Genomic DNA, 17181 nt, shown 5'->3' on the forward strand with positions numbered 1-17181 from the left:
AGGTCATGCTTGAGATGCTTTGGCAGAAGAGACTACAGATTCCCAGCTTTGCCTCTGAGTCATTCCAGTCAATACCATCATTATTCTGTGTTAATTTATACCAAAAATTCCATCCTCAGTGTGTCCTCAGTTAACATGGTATCTCGTGTAAAGGAAATAAATGATTATTTTTTCAATGCTTTGGGAAAACTATCACTTTAGAAAACCTATCATTTACATTTTTAAAATTTATGTCTACTGTTTGGCTTTAATCACAATTTAAAATATATGCTGTGCTAAGTAATAAATACAGCACTATAGTCACATTCTATTTCAAATTAAAATGCACAAATTTAATGACTCTTCTGCTTAGACCAATTAGTCATGTATTCTTTCTAGTCTTTATAAGGGCAAGACTTAATCAAGCATATAAATTACTAGTGTCCATCCTTCAGAGAAATGAACTGTGTTAAAATTCAAGCAAACATTTTCCAACTGTTCATACAAAGGGTTGCATAAGACAGTCATTGTGTTGCTACAAAACTTTCCCCATGATTTGCTGCTGATCAGCATATAGTTCACTTCTTTTCCTCCAATTAAAAATTGCAAACAGAAAAGCTTTCCAGCACTAACAGATCCACATGTCCCCCATAGATGTGGAGCGTCACATGTTTCAGGAATGGCTAGACCCACCACTCCGCTACCATATAAAAGCAATGTCAATCATTGTGTCTCATGTTTAATAGATCTCCTTCATGGTTCTAATTTTGCCATTAGGAACTTAGATTTCAGGAACTTTCCTTTTAGTATAGTGTAACCAATAAAGATGGATCTCCTTCATAGTAATGGTGTGCTTATAATTCAGCATTTACAGAAGGATTACAGGTCTTACCAGGACTTTCTAAATTTCATGTCACATGTAGGAGATCCCCGGAATATATTTTTAATTTATTTTCCTCTTTGGTTCCAGCTTAACCAAATGGTTGGTACTAAAATGATATGGGTGGCAGTCATTGGAGATTGGTTCAACCTCATATTTAAATGGTAAGAAGTTTTGTTTCTTTAAATAACTTCTATTTTTTTGTGATACAGATTCTTAGCTACTTCAAAAGTAGAATACTTCTTGTAACCTATAGATTTACCTATGTAGTTTTACCTATTAAATATAAAATACAAAATGTTTCAACATTCATTGTTTACTAAATGAGGATGTATTTACAGAGACATTTTACTAAGTGAAGAAAAAGAGCATTTATATGACTATTCTAACAATATCATATAGCATAAAGTGAATTATGCTTTGTTTGGACTTTTCTACTCAGGGATCTGTTTATTGTATGTGTACAGTATGTGCTTTTTTCCTTTTTTTGTTAGGATTTTATTTGGCCATCGCCCATATTGGTGGGTCCAAGAAACCATGATCTATCCCAATCAATCGAGCCCATGTCTTGAACAATTTCCTATAACATGTGAAACGGGGCCAGGTAAGAAATGTTCGTGGCTTCAATGTTACGCAGTTATAAGTATTACTTCAATAAGTAGCAGTGAGTGATAGTGATTATACCGCAAATTAATGCACCCACTTAATGAAAAATACAGCATGAGGGCACTTGAGCTCAGTTTTGAAAGAGCATCAAGATATGTAAGTAGAAAAGTAAGAGAGAACCTAAATGTTAGTTGTGTGATAGGTACTTCCATGAAGAGCCGAAACTAGCTTGTCTGAATATTGGCAAGAACTTTTGTTTTAATGCCGTTAACCTTTGAAGGACATCAATTTTAAAATTATAGTTATGACAGGTAGCAATGCTGGAAGACTGTTCTTCCAACAATTACGCCCCAGAAATGTGGAATCACCTTTGTGTGAAGTCATTCTTGGACGTAGTTCTGTGACACTCCCCAGAAGTTTGTTGAAGGTAAGTAGATGCCATAGATTTGTTTTCCTAGGTATATCAAGTGAGCAGGAGAAATATTTTTATATCCAAACATATACATAAGTCAGTGCTGTCCAAGAGAATTCCAAATTAGAACAAGTGACTCTTAGGAGTTTGGGGATTTCTGAGCTACTATAGCAATTTTAGAGCCACAAAAGTAATACAAATTTGTGATCCCTTCCCTGATATTTAAACATCTAATTCCACTATTCTTCTCTACCCTGAAGTTTGTTTTTTATTTAAACTAAATAGCAACATCCATCTATGTTATTACTAAAGGGAAGCCTGAGTTATCTATTCAGGCTAGAACAACCCACTCATCTCAAAGCTGTAGACTGACACAAGGGAATACACCATATATGTGATGTCGTGTATGTTATATAAATGTGTTTTCACTGGATTGTTTCACTCAGCACCCTTCCGCTTCTGTTTTTATATTCTTTCCTGAGTGGAATGTAAATCAAATATTGCTCAAGTCTCAAATGAACTTTTAAATCCATGAAGTCTGAAATTAAGCAAATTAAGCCCAGACATTCTTAATCTACACTGGATTTTACATGTTTACACAGCTTTAATTAAGGTGCCCACAAAATGCATTTTTTCCAATATATGAGAAATGTGCAGTAATTTTTATTAATGTGTTTTGCGATTCTACAGGCTTTCCTATGGATTGAAGTGTTGCACATTTTCCCTTTCTGTAAGAAAGATGCTGCATTATAATTTACTCTAACTTTGATGAAGTGGTTTGAGCCCTTTTGTCTGACAGCTTGTTTACTACTTTATGTGAGGACCTGTTATTAACTCTTAAGATTGTTCACTTGATCATGAAATCATTTGGGGTCCAACCCAAGCTACAGATAGCTTCAGCTCCTTTCAAATGATTTCAGACCTGAGGGCACTCAGCCCATTGCAATATTGAGTCCTTGGTTAGGTACAATTAGTGTGTTTCCACATGATTAATTGGAATAGAATGCCTGTTTCTTCTTGTTTAAAAATAAACCATTTTATTTATTCAGCCTTTTCCAAATTTGTTATGTAGAATGTTTAAAAATGTAGTTTAAATGAGAAGACTAGAGTGGAAGACTTTATACATTAACATGAATATTTAAATGAGCAAAGTAGAGAAAATAGTAAACAAGATAAGGACTGCAGATAGCTTGAACTAAAAACCTGTATCTGCACAATCTCAAATTTTGGGGAAGAGATTCTGGAATTTGAACTTGGATTTGGATCTGAATTTTGCAGTGAGATGAACCAAAACTGAGACTCCAGTGAGATGAAACAAACACTCTAAAAAATATTGGAAGAATTTCAAAATGTGGATCTAAATTTTAGGCCTCAGACCAACCTCTAATACACACAGTACATATGGGATATGATAAACACTTTTAGATTAAAAGACTGATAATAGCAAATAAAAAGTGTTTTCAAACACTGAAGTATGAGACCATAAGTCGGTTTAACCAATAAAATGAATTATAACATGTAGAAGGTCCATACAAGTTCCTTTTGAAAGAAAGAAGGAATGATGGAAACATGATCAAGAATCTCTTAGCCAAGTCCAGAAAAAGAGGCATAGAAATCAACACCTTTGTGAACTACTTCTGTAGAGATTGGTCAAAACATTTTCTTAAGTGAAGAAATGATTTTCACTGCCTCAAAAATGATAGTCATTGCAGAGAAGCTAAATGAATTATTTGCTTCAGTCTTCATGGCTGAGGATATTGGTTGATTCCCAAACCTGAGCCATTTATTTTAGGTGACAAATCTGAGGCATTGTCCCAGATTGAGGTGTCATTAAAGGAGGTTTTGGAATAAATTGATAAATTTAAGAATAACAAGTCACTGGGACCAGATGGCATTTACCCAAGAGTTCTGAAAGAATTAAAATGGGAAATTGCGGAACTATTAACTGTGATTTGTAACCTATCCTTTAAATCAGCTTCTGTATCTAATGACTGGAAGATAGCTAATGTGATGCCAATATTTAAAAAGGGCTCTTGAAGTGATCCTTACAGACTGGTAAGTCTAACGTCAGTACTGGGCAAATTAGATGAAAGTATAGTAAAGAATAAAATTGTCAGACACATAGATTAACATAATTTGTTGGGGGAATGTCAATATGGTTTCTGTAAGGGAAATCATGCCTTACAAATCTACTAGAGTTCTTTGAGGGTGTCAACAAATGTGTGGACAAGAGAGATCCAGTGGATATAATATACTTAGAGTTTCAGACAGCCTTTGACAAGGTCCCTCACCAAAAGCTCTTAAGTAAGTTACGTAGTCATGGGATAAGAGGGAATGTCCTCTCATGGATTGATAATTGTAGAAAAGACAGGAAACAAAGGGTAGGAATAAATGGTAAGTTTTAAGAGTGGAGAAAGGTAACTAGTGAGGTTCCCAAGGGTCTGTCCTGGGACTAATGCTATTCAACTTACTTATAAATTATCTAGAGAAAGGAGTAGACAGTGAGGTGGCAAAATTTGCAGATGATACCAAACTGCTCAAGATGGTTAAGACCAAAGCAGACACCGAAGAACTTCAAAAAGATCTCACCAAACTAAGTCATTGGACAACAAAATGGCACTTTACATTTACCAACATTAAATTTCAATTAATATACATATAAGAACTAGGGGTCACAAATGAAATTAATAGGCAGCAGGTTTAAAACAAACAAAAGTCACTCAGCACATAGTCAAACTGTGGAACTCCTTGCCAGAGGATTTTGTAAAGACTAGGATTTTAACAGGGTTCAAAAAAGAGCTAGATAGATTCATGGAGGTTAAGTCCATCAATGGCTATTAGCTAGGATGGGTAGGAATGGTGTCCCTAGCCTCTCTTTGTCTGGAAATGGATGACAGGAGAGGGATCACATGATGGTTACCTGTTGTGTTCCCTCCTTCTGGTGCATCTGGTATTGGCCACAGTCAGCAGACAGTATATTGGGCTAGATGGACCTTTGGTCTGACCCAGTATGGCCATTTTTATTATGCCTACAAAATAAATCCTAAAAAATTTTCTACCCTTTCGATGTCACAAGAAGTCATGATACACCAGTCTAACATACACAGTCAAATCCTCCCTCTGTCTGCTTTCCCCCTGTCTGGGTTTTCCTGTGGTATGATGGAGTCCCCAGAGGAGTTAGAGCCTGCATAGTCAATTCTAAACCATTTTTCTGCAGCCCTTCGCCCAGAGGGCATGTTGAAACTGGCGATGGGTGTGTCAGAATCAGTGATATAAGGAGTAGGAGTGGCTGTACCATATTGCAGTCTAGCTATATTCAACTGCTGGATGATTTTTGAAGACTATTCTGAGAGACACCTTTAGGCACAAGCCTCTAGCCTCTGCATTACTCATGCCTGTACAAGGCTGAGGACCAGTGAGAACTAGGAAACCATAACCTCCTTCCACCAAATGTAATGAATGTAATTCTGATGAAGCAGAGAATCCAAACTCTGGTTATGTAGAGAGATTTACCATAGTAATTTTATGAATGATTTCACCAGCAGTATTCCACTGGGGTTAGATTTGTGATCAGTTCTGAATCTCCACATTGTCTTCAGTATGCTTGAGAACAGCTTCTGTTAAATTTGAGTAAATCACATGGCACGCAATAAAGCATTCGATATTCATAAATTTGTTTTTATTGAGTCCACCATTTCTTGCACTACTATAGAGCAATGTTAGTTAATTTCAAAATATGTTAACATTGTTTCTTGGTAAGGGATCTATGAAAATCTTTTCAACACTTTTGGTACTGTGTCAAACTGTACATAAATAAGCCCTTTCCTTCCAGCATCATTGAAAAGACTCTCCCACCCCCTTCTTTGGAGGATCTACAGAAAATATAGCTTCCTAAATGAAAAACCAGATAAAAATAACTGAGAAGGGCTATCTGATGTTTGAAATTGCTCTAGTGTTTTTTAAATTGTATTGATACAAGGAGATCATTCCCTGCTTTCCTCATGTATCAATATATACCTATCTTCCATTTTTGCTGTATTCTGTATACATTGTGCTGTGTCTAGACTGGCAAGTTTTTCCGCGAAAGCAGCTGCTTTTGCAGAAAAACTTGCCAGCAATCTACACTGGCCTCTTGAATTTCCACAAGAACACTGACGATCTCATGTAAGATTGTCAGTGTTCTTGCGGAAATGCTATGCTGCTCCCGTTCAGGCAAAAGCCCTTTTCCAGAAATGCTTTTGCGCAAAAGGGCCAGTGTATACAGCTGAAAACTGTTTTGTGCAAAAAAGTCCCGATGGTGAAAATGGTGATTGGGGCTTTCTTGCGCAAAACTGCATCTAGATTGGCACAGACGCTTTTCCGCAAAAAGTGTTTTTGCGGAAAAGCGTCCGTGCCAATCTAGACGCTCTTTTCCACAAATGCTTTTAACGGAAAAACTTTTCCGTTAAAAGCATTTGTGGAAAATCATGCCAGTCTAGATGTAGCCTGTGGCTCTGTTCATAACAGCAATATAATCCGAAGTTCTTTTTCTTTCTATCCTGAAGAAGCTATCAGACTTACATAAAATTACTTCCCTTAGGTTAGTATAAGGATAGGCTGCCTTCCTAATATCCATGTAATTTTTGGTTATGAATTATGCCTGACATGCCAAAAGCCACCATAACTGGGGGTCTAATATTCATAAATCAGTATCAAGTTCAAGAAATGTTAGCCTGTTCTTCGCTGACAACGTTAGTCTTGTTGCTCAAGATGTATTTGTAGCTATGTGTGTGGAGGACACTTCATTAGGCACCATCATCTTTGTGGCACCTTTATTTTCAGCAAAAATCAGTTTTGTTAACCTATTTAACATATTTTCCTCTCAGCATTGCAGCACATGCCAATTTAAAATCTGTATGTCATCTATTGCTGCACTTCTAATAAAGTTTCTGGAGAGACTGTGAATAATTTCTCTTCATGTAGACAAGACAACTTGATCCAGCTTTTGAAAATCATTAGGGTTTCTATAGGCGTTTTTTACTGCTTTAGGTTCATTGAGTGTTTGAATAATAATTCTTTTTTATATTCCAAACTTGTATTAATTATTTTTAAGTTAACATATTACTTTTTTTCTTTTATCAGGAAGCCCATCTGGCCATGCCATGGGATCTTCTTGTGTCTGGTATGTAATGGTAACAGCAGCACTTAGCTACACAGTAAAATGGAAAGATGAATCTTCAGTTACTCTGCACAGGTCAGTCTGTTGCTGATATTCTGAGACTTTTATTTTGATGGATTTATATAATTTGTTGTGTTGAACATTATTATAGCATATATTTTTAAATCGTTCTGATACACTTGCCTTTTAAATTGTTAACATGTCTTCATTCTTACTGGTTTGGACAAGGATTTTGAATATAAAAGGAGTTTTATATTTTTCTTTAGGGTGACATGTAATTAACTCATTGCCATTGGATTAATGTATGAGCCCAGCCTCCCACTGTGGGAGTGGGACAGGACAATAATGTTTGTAATCCTGATTTATATTCAGTGCCTTTCTTTCAATGTACTGGTTAGTACATTAAATTTACCACTTTGGGAATAGTCATTCATATTTTATTATAAAGAAAATGCACATAGTATTGGCACAGGCAGCATGATGCTTAACTCCGTATAAGACATTATGCTTAGTTGGACTTTTAACCAAGGTTAAAAGGATTGTTATTTGACTGCATGAATCATGAGTTTAATTATGCCTTAATGATGGAAAACATGAAAAAATACATCTGCCACTTTAGCTTTCCATTAATATCTTACAACAAAAATAAGCATCTGATTTTATGTCCTAAGTATTAGTGTCTTATCCTGCAGTCTGGGTTGCAAGATCATACCATTATTCTTCCAGTTTTATTCAGTATCTAGCTCCAGGTTTTGATCATCTGACTTTAGATTGTTGAATTGTACCCCTGACAGCTAAAAATATGGGACCCAGATGAATGACACACAATGAAATATAATATTTGGAATTTTAAAAATTTAATGTATACTGTTTCTTTTTTCTTTCATAGACTTACCTGGTCATTCCTCTGGAGTGTGTTTTGGATTATTCAAATCAGTGTGTGTGTGTCTAGAGTATTCATAGCAACACATTTCCCACATCAAGTTATTCTTGGAGTAATTGGTGGTAATATTGCTTATTCTTTGCAATATAAATACATAATCTGAACATTTGTTTAAGTTTAAAAACAAGTCATAGGTATTTAAAGGGCTTTTTATCCTGTGTCTCTAGAGCTGCATGTGATTTCTGGGGAGATAAGGGTTTAAATATAATAAATAATAATAATAATAATTAATATGTATTGTATATTACTGGGGCATATAGAAGTCCTAATCAAGGACCAGGAGCCCATTGAGCTAGATGCTGTACAAACATAGAACAAAAAGATGGTTCCAGCCCCCAAAAACCTACAGTCTTAATATAATACTAGCCTTTAGGCCAGCAGAGATGACAGCCTTTGTGGGCCCCTGAGGAAGGTGTGGGGGGCTAGCTTCATGCTCCCAGAATGGGTGGGGATGAGGGTGGAAGAGGTGGGCATGAGGGCAGCCATCTGTCAGCATTGCCCAGAGTGTGGCATGGCATGCGTCTTCCCTCCCCTCCAGCCCTTAGTGCTGTCTAGAGCACACAGCCTGGCACTTCAGTGCAGTGCTCCAGAGGCGGTGCAAGTGCAGCAGTAGTTGCCGGAACTCTGGGCCCCTTTGAATTGCCAGACCCCCAGGGCAGTTGTCCCCTTTACTCTCTCCCCACCCCTCAGTTAAGCAGGCCTGCTTTAGGGTAACAGTTTCAAAAGTGCAAAAGTGTTTTAGGAACTTAGTCCCATTTTTTTAAAGGAATATAGGCATTTGAAAGCCTAAGTCTCACTGATTTCCTGTGAGACCTAGGCTCTTAAGCCTCGAGTCAGTTTTAAAAATGGGATTTAGGCACTTTTGAAAGTGCTTCTCTTAGTCACTCTCTGATCTTAGAGCAGGGGTGGGCAAAAGGGCCTCCACAGACCAGATCTGGCCCACCAAGTGAATTGATCCAGCCCGTGAAGGCCCTGCCACTCCCCTCATCCCCAGGCCAATCAGGGCCTGGGGGCGGGGAGAAGCATGTGAAGTCTCCTCCCACTCTGCCCCTGCCTTGCAAGGAGTGTGTGACTTCCTCTGATTGGCCTAGGGGCAGAAGGGGAGCATGCAAAGTTTCTTCCTGCCTTGCGCAGGGTGCAGCGCTTCTAAGCACCGCACGCTCCTTCCAGGATGGGGGCAGGGTGGGAGGAGACTTCATGTGCTTCCCGCTGACCCCAGGCCAATCAGGGCTTGGGGTCAGGGAGAGTGCATGAAGTCTCCCATCCTGCAAAGACTGCTCAGCTGGTAGTTGATGGGGGTAGGGAGCAAGAGACTTCACGTGCTCCCCCTCCCCAGTTCCTAATTGACCTGAGGGCAGTAGGAAGGAGCATGCAAAGTCTCCTCCCACCACCAGGGGCACAGGTACCTAGAAGGAACTGCCAGCTGTTCAGAATAGATGGCAGTACTTTCGGGAAGGGGTGGGGAACAGCAAAGACTTTGCGCACTCTCCCATCCCCAAACCAGTCACGATCTGTGGGTGAGGAAGCATGGAAGTGTCTTGGCCCCACCCCTTCTGGGGTCACCCAGAGCCCTTGGTCAAAAATTATTGCCTACCCCTGTCTTAGATGGGAGCATTGGTTCCAGGAACTCCCTATGCTACTTTCCATATGCAAATTAGCATGTTTAGTGCTGAGATGATGGTTTAAAGCTCCTGGGATCCATCTCTTTTTCTATTCATGGTCAGGAAGGGGGATAGTGAGGGAGAGGGGAAAAAAATGTCCTCCTCCAGCACCCAGAAATGGGGAATGACCAAGAACATAGGTAGGCTTGATTCACTCCTGTGAGAGGAGGGGGTTGCAATTTGCATCTCCCTCTACTCAAGATGTAGCATCTGGAGGGTATGAAAAAGGAGACACAGACTGGTCCATTTGGGTATGTTCATGCAAGGTTTATTAGTGAAAAACTACATGTCTCTTTTGAAACTATGACTCTTGGCATTTAAAGTGCCGAAGGAGATTCATTATTTTGACTTGGCAGTTTTGAAGAAGAATGAGGTTTTTGAGGGTACTATAAAGTGGAAAAACCAAACATACTCTTTTTCTTTAAGAGGTCTAATTCTGCTTTTAATGGTAGGCCCTACAAAACAATTTTTTTTGCAATGTCCAAGAGCACAATGAATGCATCGTCTAATATTGCATTTCTAATTCACAGGAATGCTTGTTGCTGAAGCATTTGAACATACTCCTGCAATCCATACAGCTAGTTTGAGAACATACATCAAGACAAATGCGTTTCTCTTTATCTTTGCTCTTGGCTTTTACCTGCTTCTCAAACTTATTGATGTTGATCTTCTGTGGTCTGTTCCCAAGGCAAAGAAATGGTGTGCCAACCCAGATTGGATAAATATTGACACAACTCCATTTGCTGGACTGGTGAGAAATTTAGGTGCACTCTTTGGTTTAGGTCTTGGGATTAATTCGGAAATGTTCATCATGAGCTGTAAAGGTATAAATGGATATAAAATGAGTTTCAGGCTACTGTGCATAGCTGCTTCTTTAGCAGCCTTGCAGCTGTTCGATTTTATCAAGTTACCTACACATACTGAGTATTTGTTTTATGTTCTTTCTTTTTGTAAAAGTGCAGCCATACCTCTTACTGTAGTTGCTTTGATTCCATACTGCATACACCTGTTAATGAGGCCAACTGAAAAGAAGTTAAATTAGGTGAACTTTCAGAATAGTCTGAAAGAATGTGGGCACATCTGGATATAAGTAGTGGTCTGTGACCCACTGCAAAGATCATTATTTTTGTACTCCATTCTAAACAGAGGTGGGTGTCACTATGTGTGTGTTTTTGCTTTTGGTAAATACCATGTCAAAAGACAGTACATCCTGAAATGACACTGTCATGTCAGAATCACTGATTGACTTGCACTTTGACTTCATTCCCAGAAGTATTGCAAAGATTGACAATGCAGTATGACTGTCTAACACCCCTCAGAGTATGTACATGTTTTGACGCTTGTTGGGATTAGTCCCAGCTTGTAGTTTTTTTTAGTTTTTGTACACTTTCACTTAGATGGTGCTTTATCTCCCATATCATTCCACTTTCAATTTTATATCTACATATAAATGCTGCCTATTAGTATGCTGGAAAATTAGGTGTGATAAAAATCACACTAACTCAACTGCATGAATGTAGTGTGATGAAGCTTTCTCCATAGTTCGCAAAACTTTAGATTTAATTTAGTGTTTTCTAAATGATGCATCTTCTGACTGAGTCAGGAAAAAAGAATAAATTATTTTTTAAAAGATTAGTGTTAAACAATGTAATTTCAGGCCACTAGATTCTATTTCTAGGGCTATCGACAGAGCAGATAACTTTGTATTGATATGTTGCTTTCTGTATTTTTCTTTTAAAATTAGCTAAATGCAAAATATTGACATGAAGAGGCAATAAATTCTATTTACTAAAACTACTACACATTTAACTTTATGGAAACTCTTGAACATAGCACATTAAATCAGTGTTATTTGGGTATGCATCTACACAGAGTAACTACTGTAGAAACTCATTTAGTGTGAATTCATGTCATCTCAACACACCTCCTAGTGTGTTATGCTTGTTCCTGACTTTCAAATGTAAACCAGTCTAATAATCTCAATTTAAAGAGTACCCAACCACAATCATGATTTGGTGGTGGAATTGGTCAAGATAATTCTTTGTTGCCATAAATGAAAAAGCAATTCAAGAGTAAAACATGCCATGCTTATGTTTGGCCAACTTTGTTTGGACAACCACAAAGATAGCTGTTATAATATAGTATACGTTTACTATAATACTCATTTGTGAACTGACGGGGCTGATTAATCTGGCACTATAATTATGTAAAACCAATTATATCCCTTTGTATATATTTTAATGCATTTCTGTCATTGCACATTGACTTTCTAAAATTCATATCCCATATAATTTCTGGGTGAGGTACCTTTTTAGAGTACAGCTAAGATATAGTATATTGGTGCCTCTCATAGGGTTTTCAGACTCCATACTAAGACCGAGACGGGGCAAAGGCTGAAGGAGCACTGGGACTGTAAGGCCCCATCCCTTAGGTACTTTGCCTAGGGCTTAGGCTAGTTTACCCTTATGGTCCCTTCTAACCCGATGGTTCTATGATTCTACTTACAAGCATGCTCTTGGGGAAAGGACTAGGCAGGAGAGAGAAAAGAGGGAAACCATTTCCTGGAGAAGCACTTCTTTGCAGTGGCAGAAGAAACCTCTACTGAGGGATTCTGGCTGCGAGTCCTCCCATCCTGACGCTACCCAAGGAGAAGGTAGAACCAGTGACAATGGTACCATAGAGACACAAGCATTGGAACAATGACAATGATGAGAGTTCAACTACTTATCCTCCTTTCCCCACTTCCTGTGACCATCCAGGGTTGTGGGGGGTGGAGTGGCAGCGCAGTGCATTTTGTGTCACTCATTCCACCTGATGCCCCATAACTTCCTGGAAAATGGAGCCCCTCCCACCTTGCCCAGGGGCCTGGCAAGTTTGTCAGACCCCTTGTTACTAGCTAATTCAGACACTGTATCTACTGCTTTTCAGAGACGTGAACAAATATCAAGTTCCTACTTGAACTGCTTTATATTCTGTCCACAAGTATATGAAAACATCCTAAAGACGAGAAGGATGTACAATTTTGACAGATATGCATGAGAGCTTATTATGTCTGAACTAAGTGCTTTACTTGGCTATTTACAAAGCATTTTCCTCTGCCTTGATGCAATGTCAGTAATTTAGTAATCATCTGTGACATTTCAGTGCAAAGTGAATGAATACCAACAAAATCTAGGCAAAACTTCATGGACATCCGTCAATAGTCAGAAATAAAAGAAAAGTGCTGGGCACTCAAATTGCAGTGCCTGAAAGGCTTTACTTTATAGCCCCAAATCCTTGAAATACTGTTTATATCACAATAGGAGACCTTTTGGTTTCATATTTCAATATTCCACCCATATTAACTGTGCTTTCTGTACAATTAGAACAATGAGATAAGGGAATTCTCATTTTATTTTTAGCAATGTGTAAGTAATAAATTAACCTATTGGGCAGAAAGAGGTTATTTCGTGAACCTTATCTTTTTTTGCATTAGGAATTTGATAAATATGGAAATCATTTTAATTATCCTAGGAGCACTTAATATTTGGGTCTTTCATGAAAAGAGTATCTGTGACACTGAACAGCAACTTGTCTTGGTTCTAGAAATGGCAATTTTTACCAGTGAATGCACATCTAGTATTGAGAACAGGCCTCAATGCATAGAAAGTCAGGAATGAAGTACAACATACAGGACATAGAAAGTCAGGAATGAAGTACAACATACAGGAATAATCCACAACATTACTGTCTTCCAAGTACTGATACATGTACTCAGGTACTCTAATTAGCAAACATAGCAGATTCCAAATACTTACTTGCCTATTTATTGGATTTGTGTTCAGCTTAGGAGAGTACAAGACGGGTTTTATGCATGTCCCTACCACCAATGTCAATGTGGTAACTACACTGTAGTTACAATGTGAATGAAAAATAACTTTGGTTATACCTGTTCTGAATAACAAGGTCTAATATGCTTACTTTGGTTTGTAACAGTGCACATAGTAATATAACAAGAATGGAAATTTTCTTACCCAATCATTTTCATTCTTCTAGCAGCATCTTCCACAACCGTCAGACATATATATGGGTTATTTCCCTCCTGTCTACAGTTTCTGGAGGCAATTTAAAGCTATAGAACAGGGATTCCCAACCTTTTTCGGTCCCCGTGCCCCCTTGGCTTTTAGTAAACCTTCCCGTACCCCTTATTCAATATGAAAGGAAATAAATTCTAGACTCTAGAATCCACAACTTTTTTCATTAACACTACTACTTTAGGATAATCTAGTTATTTACCAAATATTCCCCATGCCCCCTTGACAAACTTCTCGTACGCCCTGGGGGGGTACGCATACCCCAGGTTGGGTACCCTTGCTATAGAATCACTTGCTCTAGGCATGCTTCCTTTCCAACCTACTGCCAGTAGATTCATTCCAGAGTGGTGTAAAACAGATTCATGTCAAGATTATTGGTAATAGCTAGATTATTAATGAACCACCCCAGACACCATTTTCTTGCTGAAGGAGTCCTCTGTGGAAGACAGAACATAGTGTCTAATAAAGGTGTTATCCGATATCCCTGTTTCTGCTCTGCAGATTTCAGCAGTGAAACAACATGCTCTTTCAGTCCCAAATCATAAATGCACCTTGATTCCTTCTGGCTGTTTTGTATGCCTCAGTAATACATAGTCTGATCCATTTGGCCAGGGACAGCTAACATATTCTAATGCCCTGGCATCTTGGGTGAAAGGAAAAGAACTGAAAGCCTAATCTTTTTGTGGATTCTGTACACTTGATATCATCTTTGGTACTTACTTGACATCTAATGTGTGACATATCTTCCCAGTGAGTCGCTCTGATTTTGGACAGAATGACGGAAGAACAATCTGTTGAGAGGCGTGAAAAGAAGAATTTAGTTTAGGCAGGAACATTTCTGGAGTTCTTAGCATCACTTTGACATCATGGAATATACAGTAAGGTTTCTGCATGGTTAAAAGTGTGGACATGATGATGACCAGAAAACAGGTTTGGATGGAGAGGTAAAATGGTAATACAAATGTCAGTGATTCAAAAGGATGGAGGTTTAGGGCTTTCAACACCAGTGGTAGATCCCATTTAGGGAAAATTTGTCTGACTTTTCTGTGGGACCTGGAGTTCTCACTCAGGTAACTAGAGGATCCTGCAAATAGTACACTAATGAGGACTGACACCTTGAGTGCTTAAAAAACAATGAATAGTTTTGAAGCACCTTAGAGACTAACAAAAAATGTGGATGGTATCATGATCTTGAGTCCTGTGCTGCTTGGCTCTGAATTTGCTGCAAATGCACAGGTTCATGACAAACACCAAAGTCAATTGAATGATTCTATCAATTATTCATTTGGGTTCAGAAATAGATGCGGTGCAGTTACCCATCATTTGACAGATGCCACATGATTTAGAATTTGATATTCATGCTAGTCAAGAGCAGGAACCCAACAATGGTTCAATGCCTTCTGTTCTTGTGCAGAGGGATCCCTCCATGAATGAGATCACAGATCAGATGCCTTCAGGTCTTTCTGCTGAAAGTATGGAGCCATTCTCCGGCATTTATGCGAGATCAGATTCTGGTCCCAGATCAGATGATCAACTTCCTAAGATAGTGAACAGTCCCACACAATGTCCTTAGGTGTTTGTCATTGTTCTGTGCACTTGCAAGAGATTCGGTGCCATGTCTTGTTAGAGGTCTGATTTAGGTGCCTTCCAGAGGTATAAGAGAATTCCTTGGGATCTGAGTAATATATTCCACAGCATCTTTGTTTATGACCTGGGACTGATGATAGGCAAAATGGCAATGTTCGGTACTGATAGCAATCCATGCCATAAGCAAATCTCAGTAGCTTGTCTTGGCAAGGCACAGTGGAATGTGGAGCTATGAGTGCCCCAGGTGATGTGTGTGTTGGTGCCAACTGGCAGGGGACGCAGGACTGCTTGAGGGTTACTGGAATTCCCTGGATCTGATAGCTTCATAGTTCACCAAAAGGTATCATGTAAGGACTCTACTGAAAGCCTGTATTATCCATGTCATCATAAACATTGTACAAAGTATGTATAGGTAATAATTAAGAAATAATGTATCTATACTGGAAATGTATGTTCTTAACCCTTGATGTTTAAAGCAGGTCACCATGAGGTGACCAGCTTTGACTGATACTGGCCAGGCAGGATGGAAATGGTTCTCGCTCTTTGTCTGGTCAAGTGTGTCTCAATGTAAGTCTATGTGGTTCAGAGCCAGATACTAATTAAAAGGTTGGAAGGTTAACAAGCAAGGGAGACTAGAGGGAAGAAGTCAACTGGGGGCATGCTGATTATGAAAAAAGATCAAAAGAAGCTCTTTCCACTGAGGAGTCAAGAGGATAGTGTAACTTATCTGAAAAGTAGAAGATCACAGCTATACCTGACACTAAGACACTGGAAGACTTTTTGGATGAGCTTTTGCTCTATATGCCATATCCACGTGTTGTTTAGGCTAAAGAGAGCATGTTATTTTAATTTATATGTAACCATTTGTTTCCTCTGTTTCTAGTCGCTACTTCTTAAATAAACTTCTGTTCATATTCTAAACATATCTAAGTGTCATATGTTGAGTGGTGAGATAATCCCGAGGCCCCTCTGGTAAACTGGTGTGAACTATTCCTTTGGGAGCAGTGGATCTGTGAATTCTGTTAGTGCCAGTGAATCAGGCTGGATGTTCCAAAAGAAACATCCAGTGGGCTCTGGGGTTGGAGTGTGCCTGTAAAGAGTGAGGCCTTTGAGACCTTACCTTCTGGATGAGTTTGCCCTAGTATGGTTGCTGGAGATGGGAGAGTGGATGAAGAAGGGGTGAAGTGGAGACCTTAGCTTGAGGGAGTATCCCTGATGCACTCATTTGTCTTTGGTGGATGCAAACTGTTCATTTGGAAAGTGAGAAAACTCAGATCTGGGTGGAGTACATTCATTCACTGTCATAAGGACTCCATGGATGTTGTGGAAGCACCTCTAGGTTATTCACTTGTTCCTTGATTCCAACGTTTTCCTTTTCCTTATCTGTTATCTCACCTCTGAAAGCTCTGAGAAGAAGGAAGATGAAAAGCATGGGTATCTGATAGTCAATTTGTAATCCCTTATTCGAGAACTAAATGAAGAGCATAAGGACAGTTTAAGTTTGGCAGTTTTCAGCCACTATCCTATCCAGTTTTTCTTTAAAAAAGGAGAGACCCTGTGAATTAAGAGGTGCCCAGAACTCATCTGTAATAAGTATGTTTCCTCCATGGATGAAGTCCTGTATGCCTCCTGACATGAATGCGTTGGTCTTAACAGAAAACCTCACCGCATCTGTTGAAGCATCTGCCACAAATGCTGTTATTGGGGAACTTTCTTGTATACAGCCCTAAAGATGAATTGCCCTCCTCATTTTTTGAGGAAGAACGGCTCTTGTGCAAAAGGGGGTATTTGCGCAAAAAGGCGCCGTCTACACAGCACTTTTTTGCTCAAAAACGTCTTGCGGAAAAGGAAGAGGAAATGCAAATGAGAGCATTGCATACGC

At 38.9% G+C, this 17181-nt stretch overlaps 1 protein-coding gene across 1 annotated transcript; it reads left to right on the forward strand.

The window, feature by feature from the left end:
• Window positions 1-739: 739 nt before the first annotated feature.
• On the forward strand, window positions 740-12030 carry G6PC2 (glucose-6-phosphatase catalytic subunit 2). Its single transcript, XM_006135775.5, has 5 exons — window positions 740-1023; window positions 1354-1463; window positions 6999-7110; window positions 7925-8040; window positions 10170-12030. Exons 1-5 carry the CDS (start codon window positions 806-808, stop codon window positions 10679-10681), a joined length of 1068 nt encoding a protein of 355 aa, XP_006135837.1. The 5' UTR covers window positions 740-805; the 3' UTR covers window positions 10682-12030.
• Window positions 12031-17181: the final 5151 nt, after the last annotated feature.

Source organism: Pelodiscus sinensis, chromosome 7 (assembly GCF_052426305.1).
Source record: "Pelodiscus sinensis isolate ZL-2025 chromosome 7, ASM5242630v1, whole genome shotgun sequence".
Taxonomy (NCBI): Eukaryota; Metazoa; Chordata; order Testudines; family Trionychidae; genus Pelodiscus; species Pelodiscus sinensis.

What these genes read in the sequence shown, in the direction of transcription:
- G6PC2 (XM_006135775.5), top strand. Translation starts at nt 806, where the DNA reads ATGGATCTCCTTCATAGTAATGGTGTGCTTATAATTCAGCATTTACAG. An exon ending in TTCAACCTCATATTTAAATG is followed by an intron (nt 1,024 to 1,353) that starts GTAAGAAGTTTT and finishes TTTTTTTGTTAG; the next exon opens with GATTTTATTTGGCCATCGCC. An exon ending in AACATGTGAAACGGGGCCAG is followed by an intron (nt 1,464 to 6,998) that starts GTAAGAAATGTT and finishes TTCTTTTATCAG; the next exon opens with GAAGCCCATCTGGCCATGCC.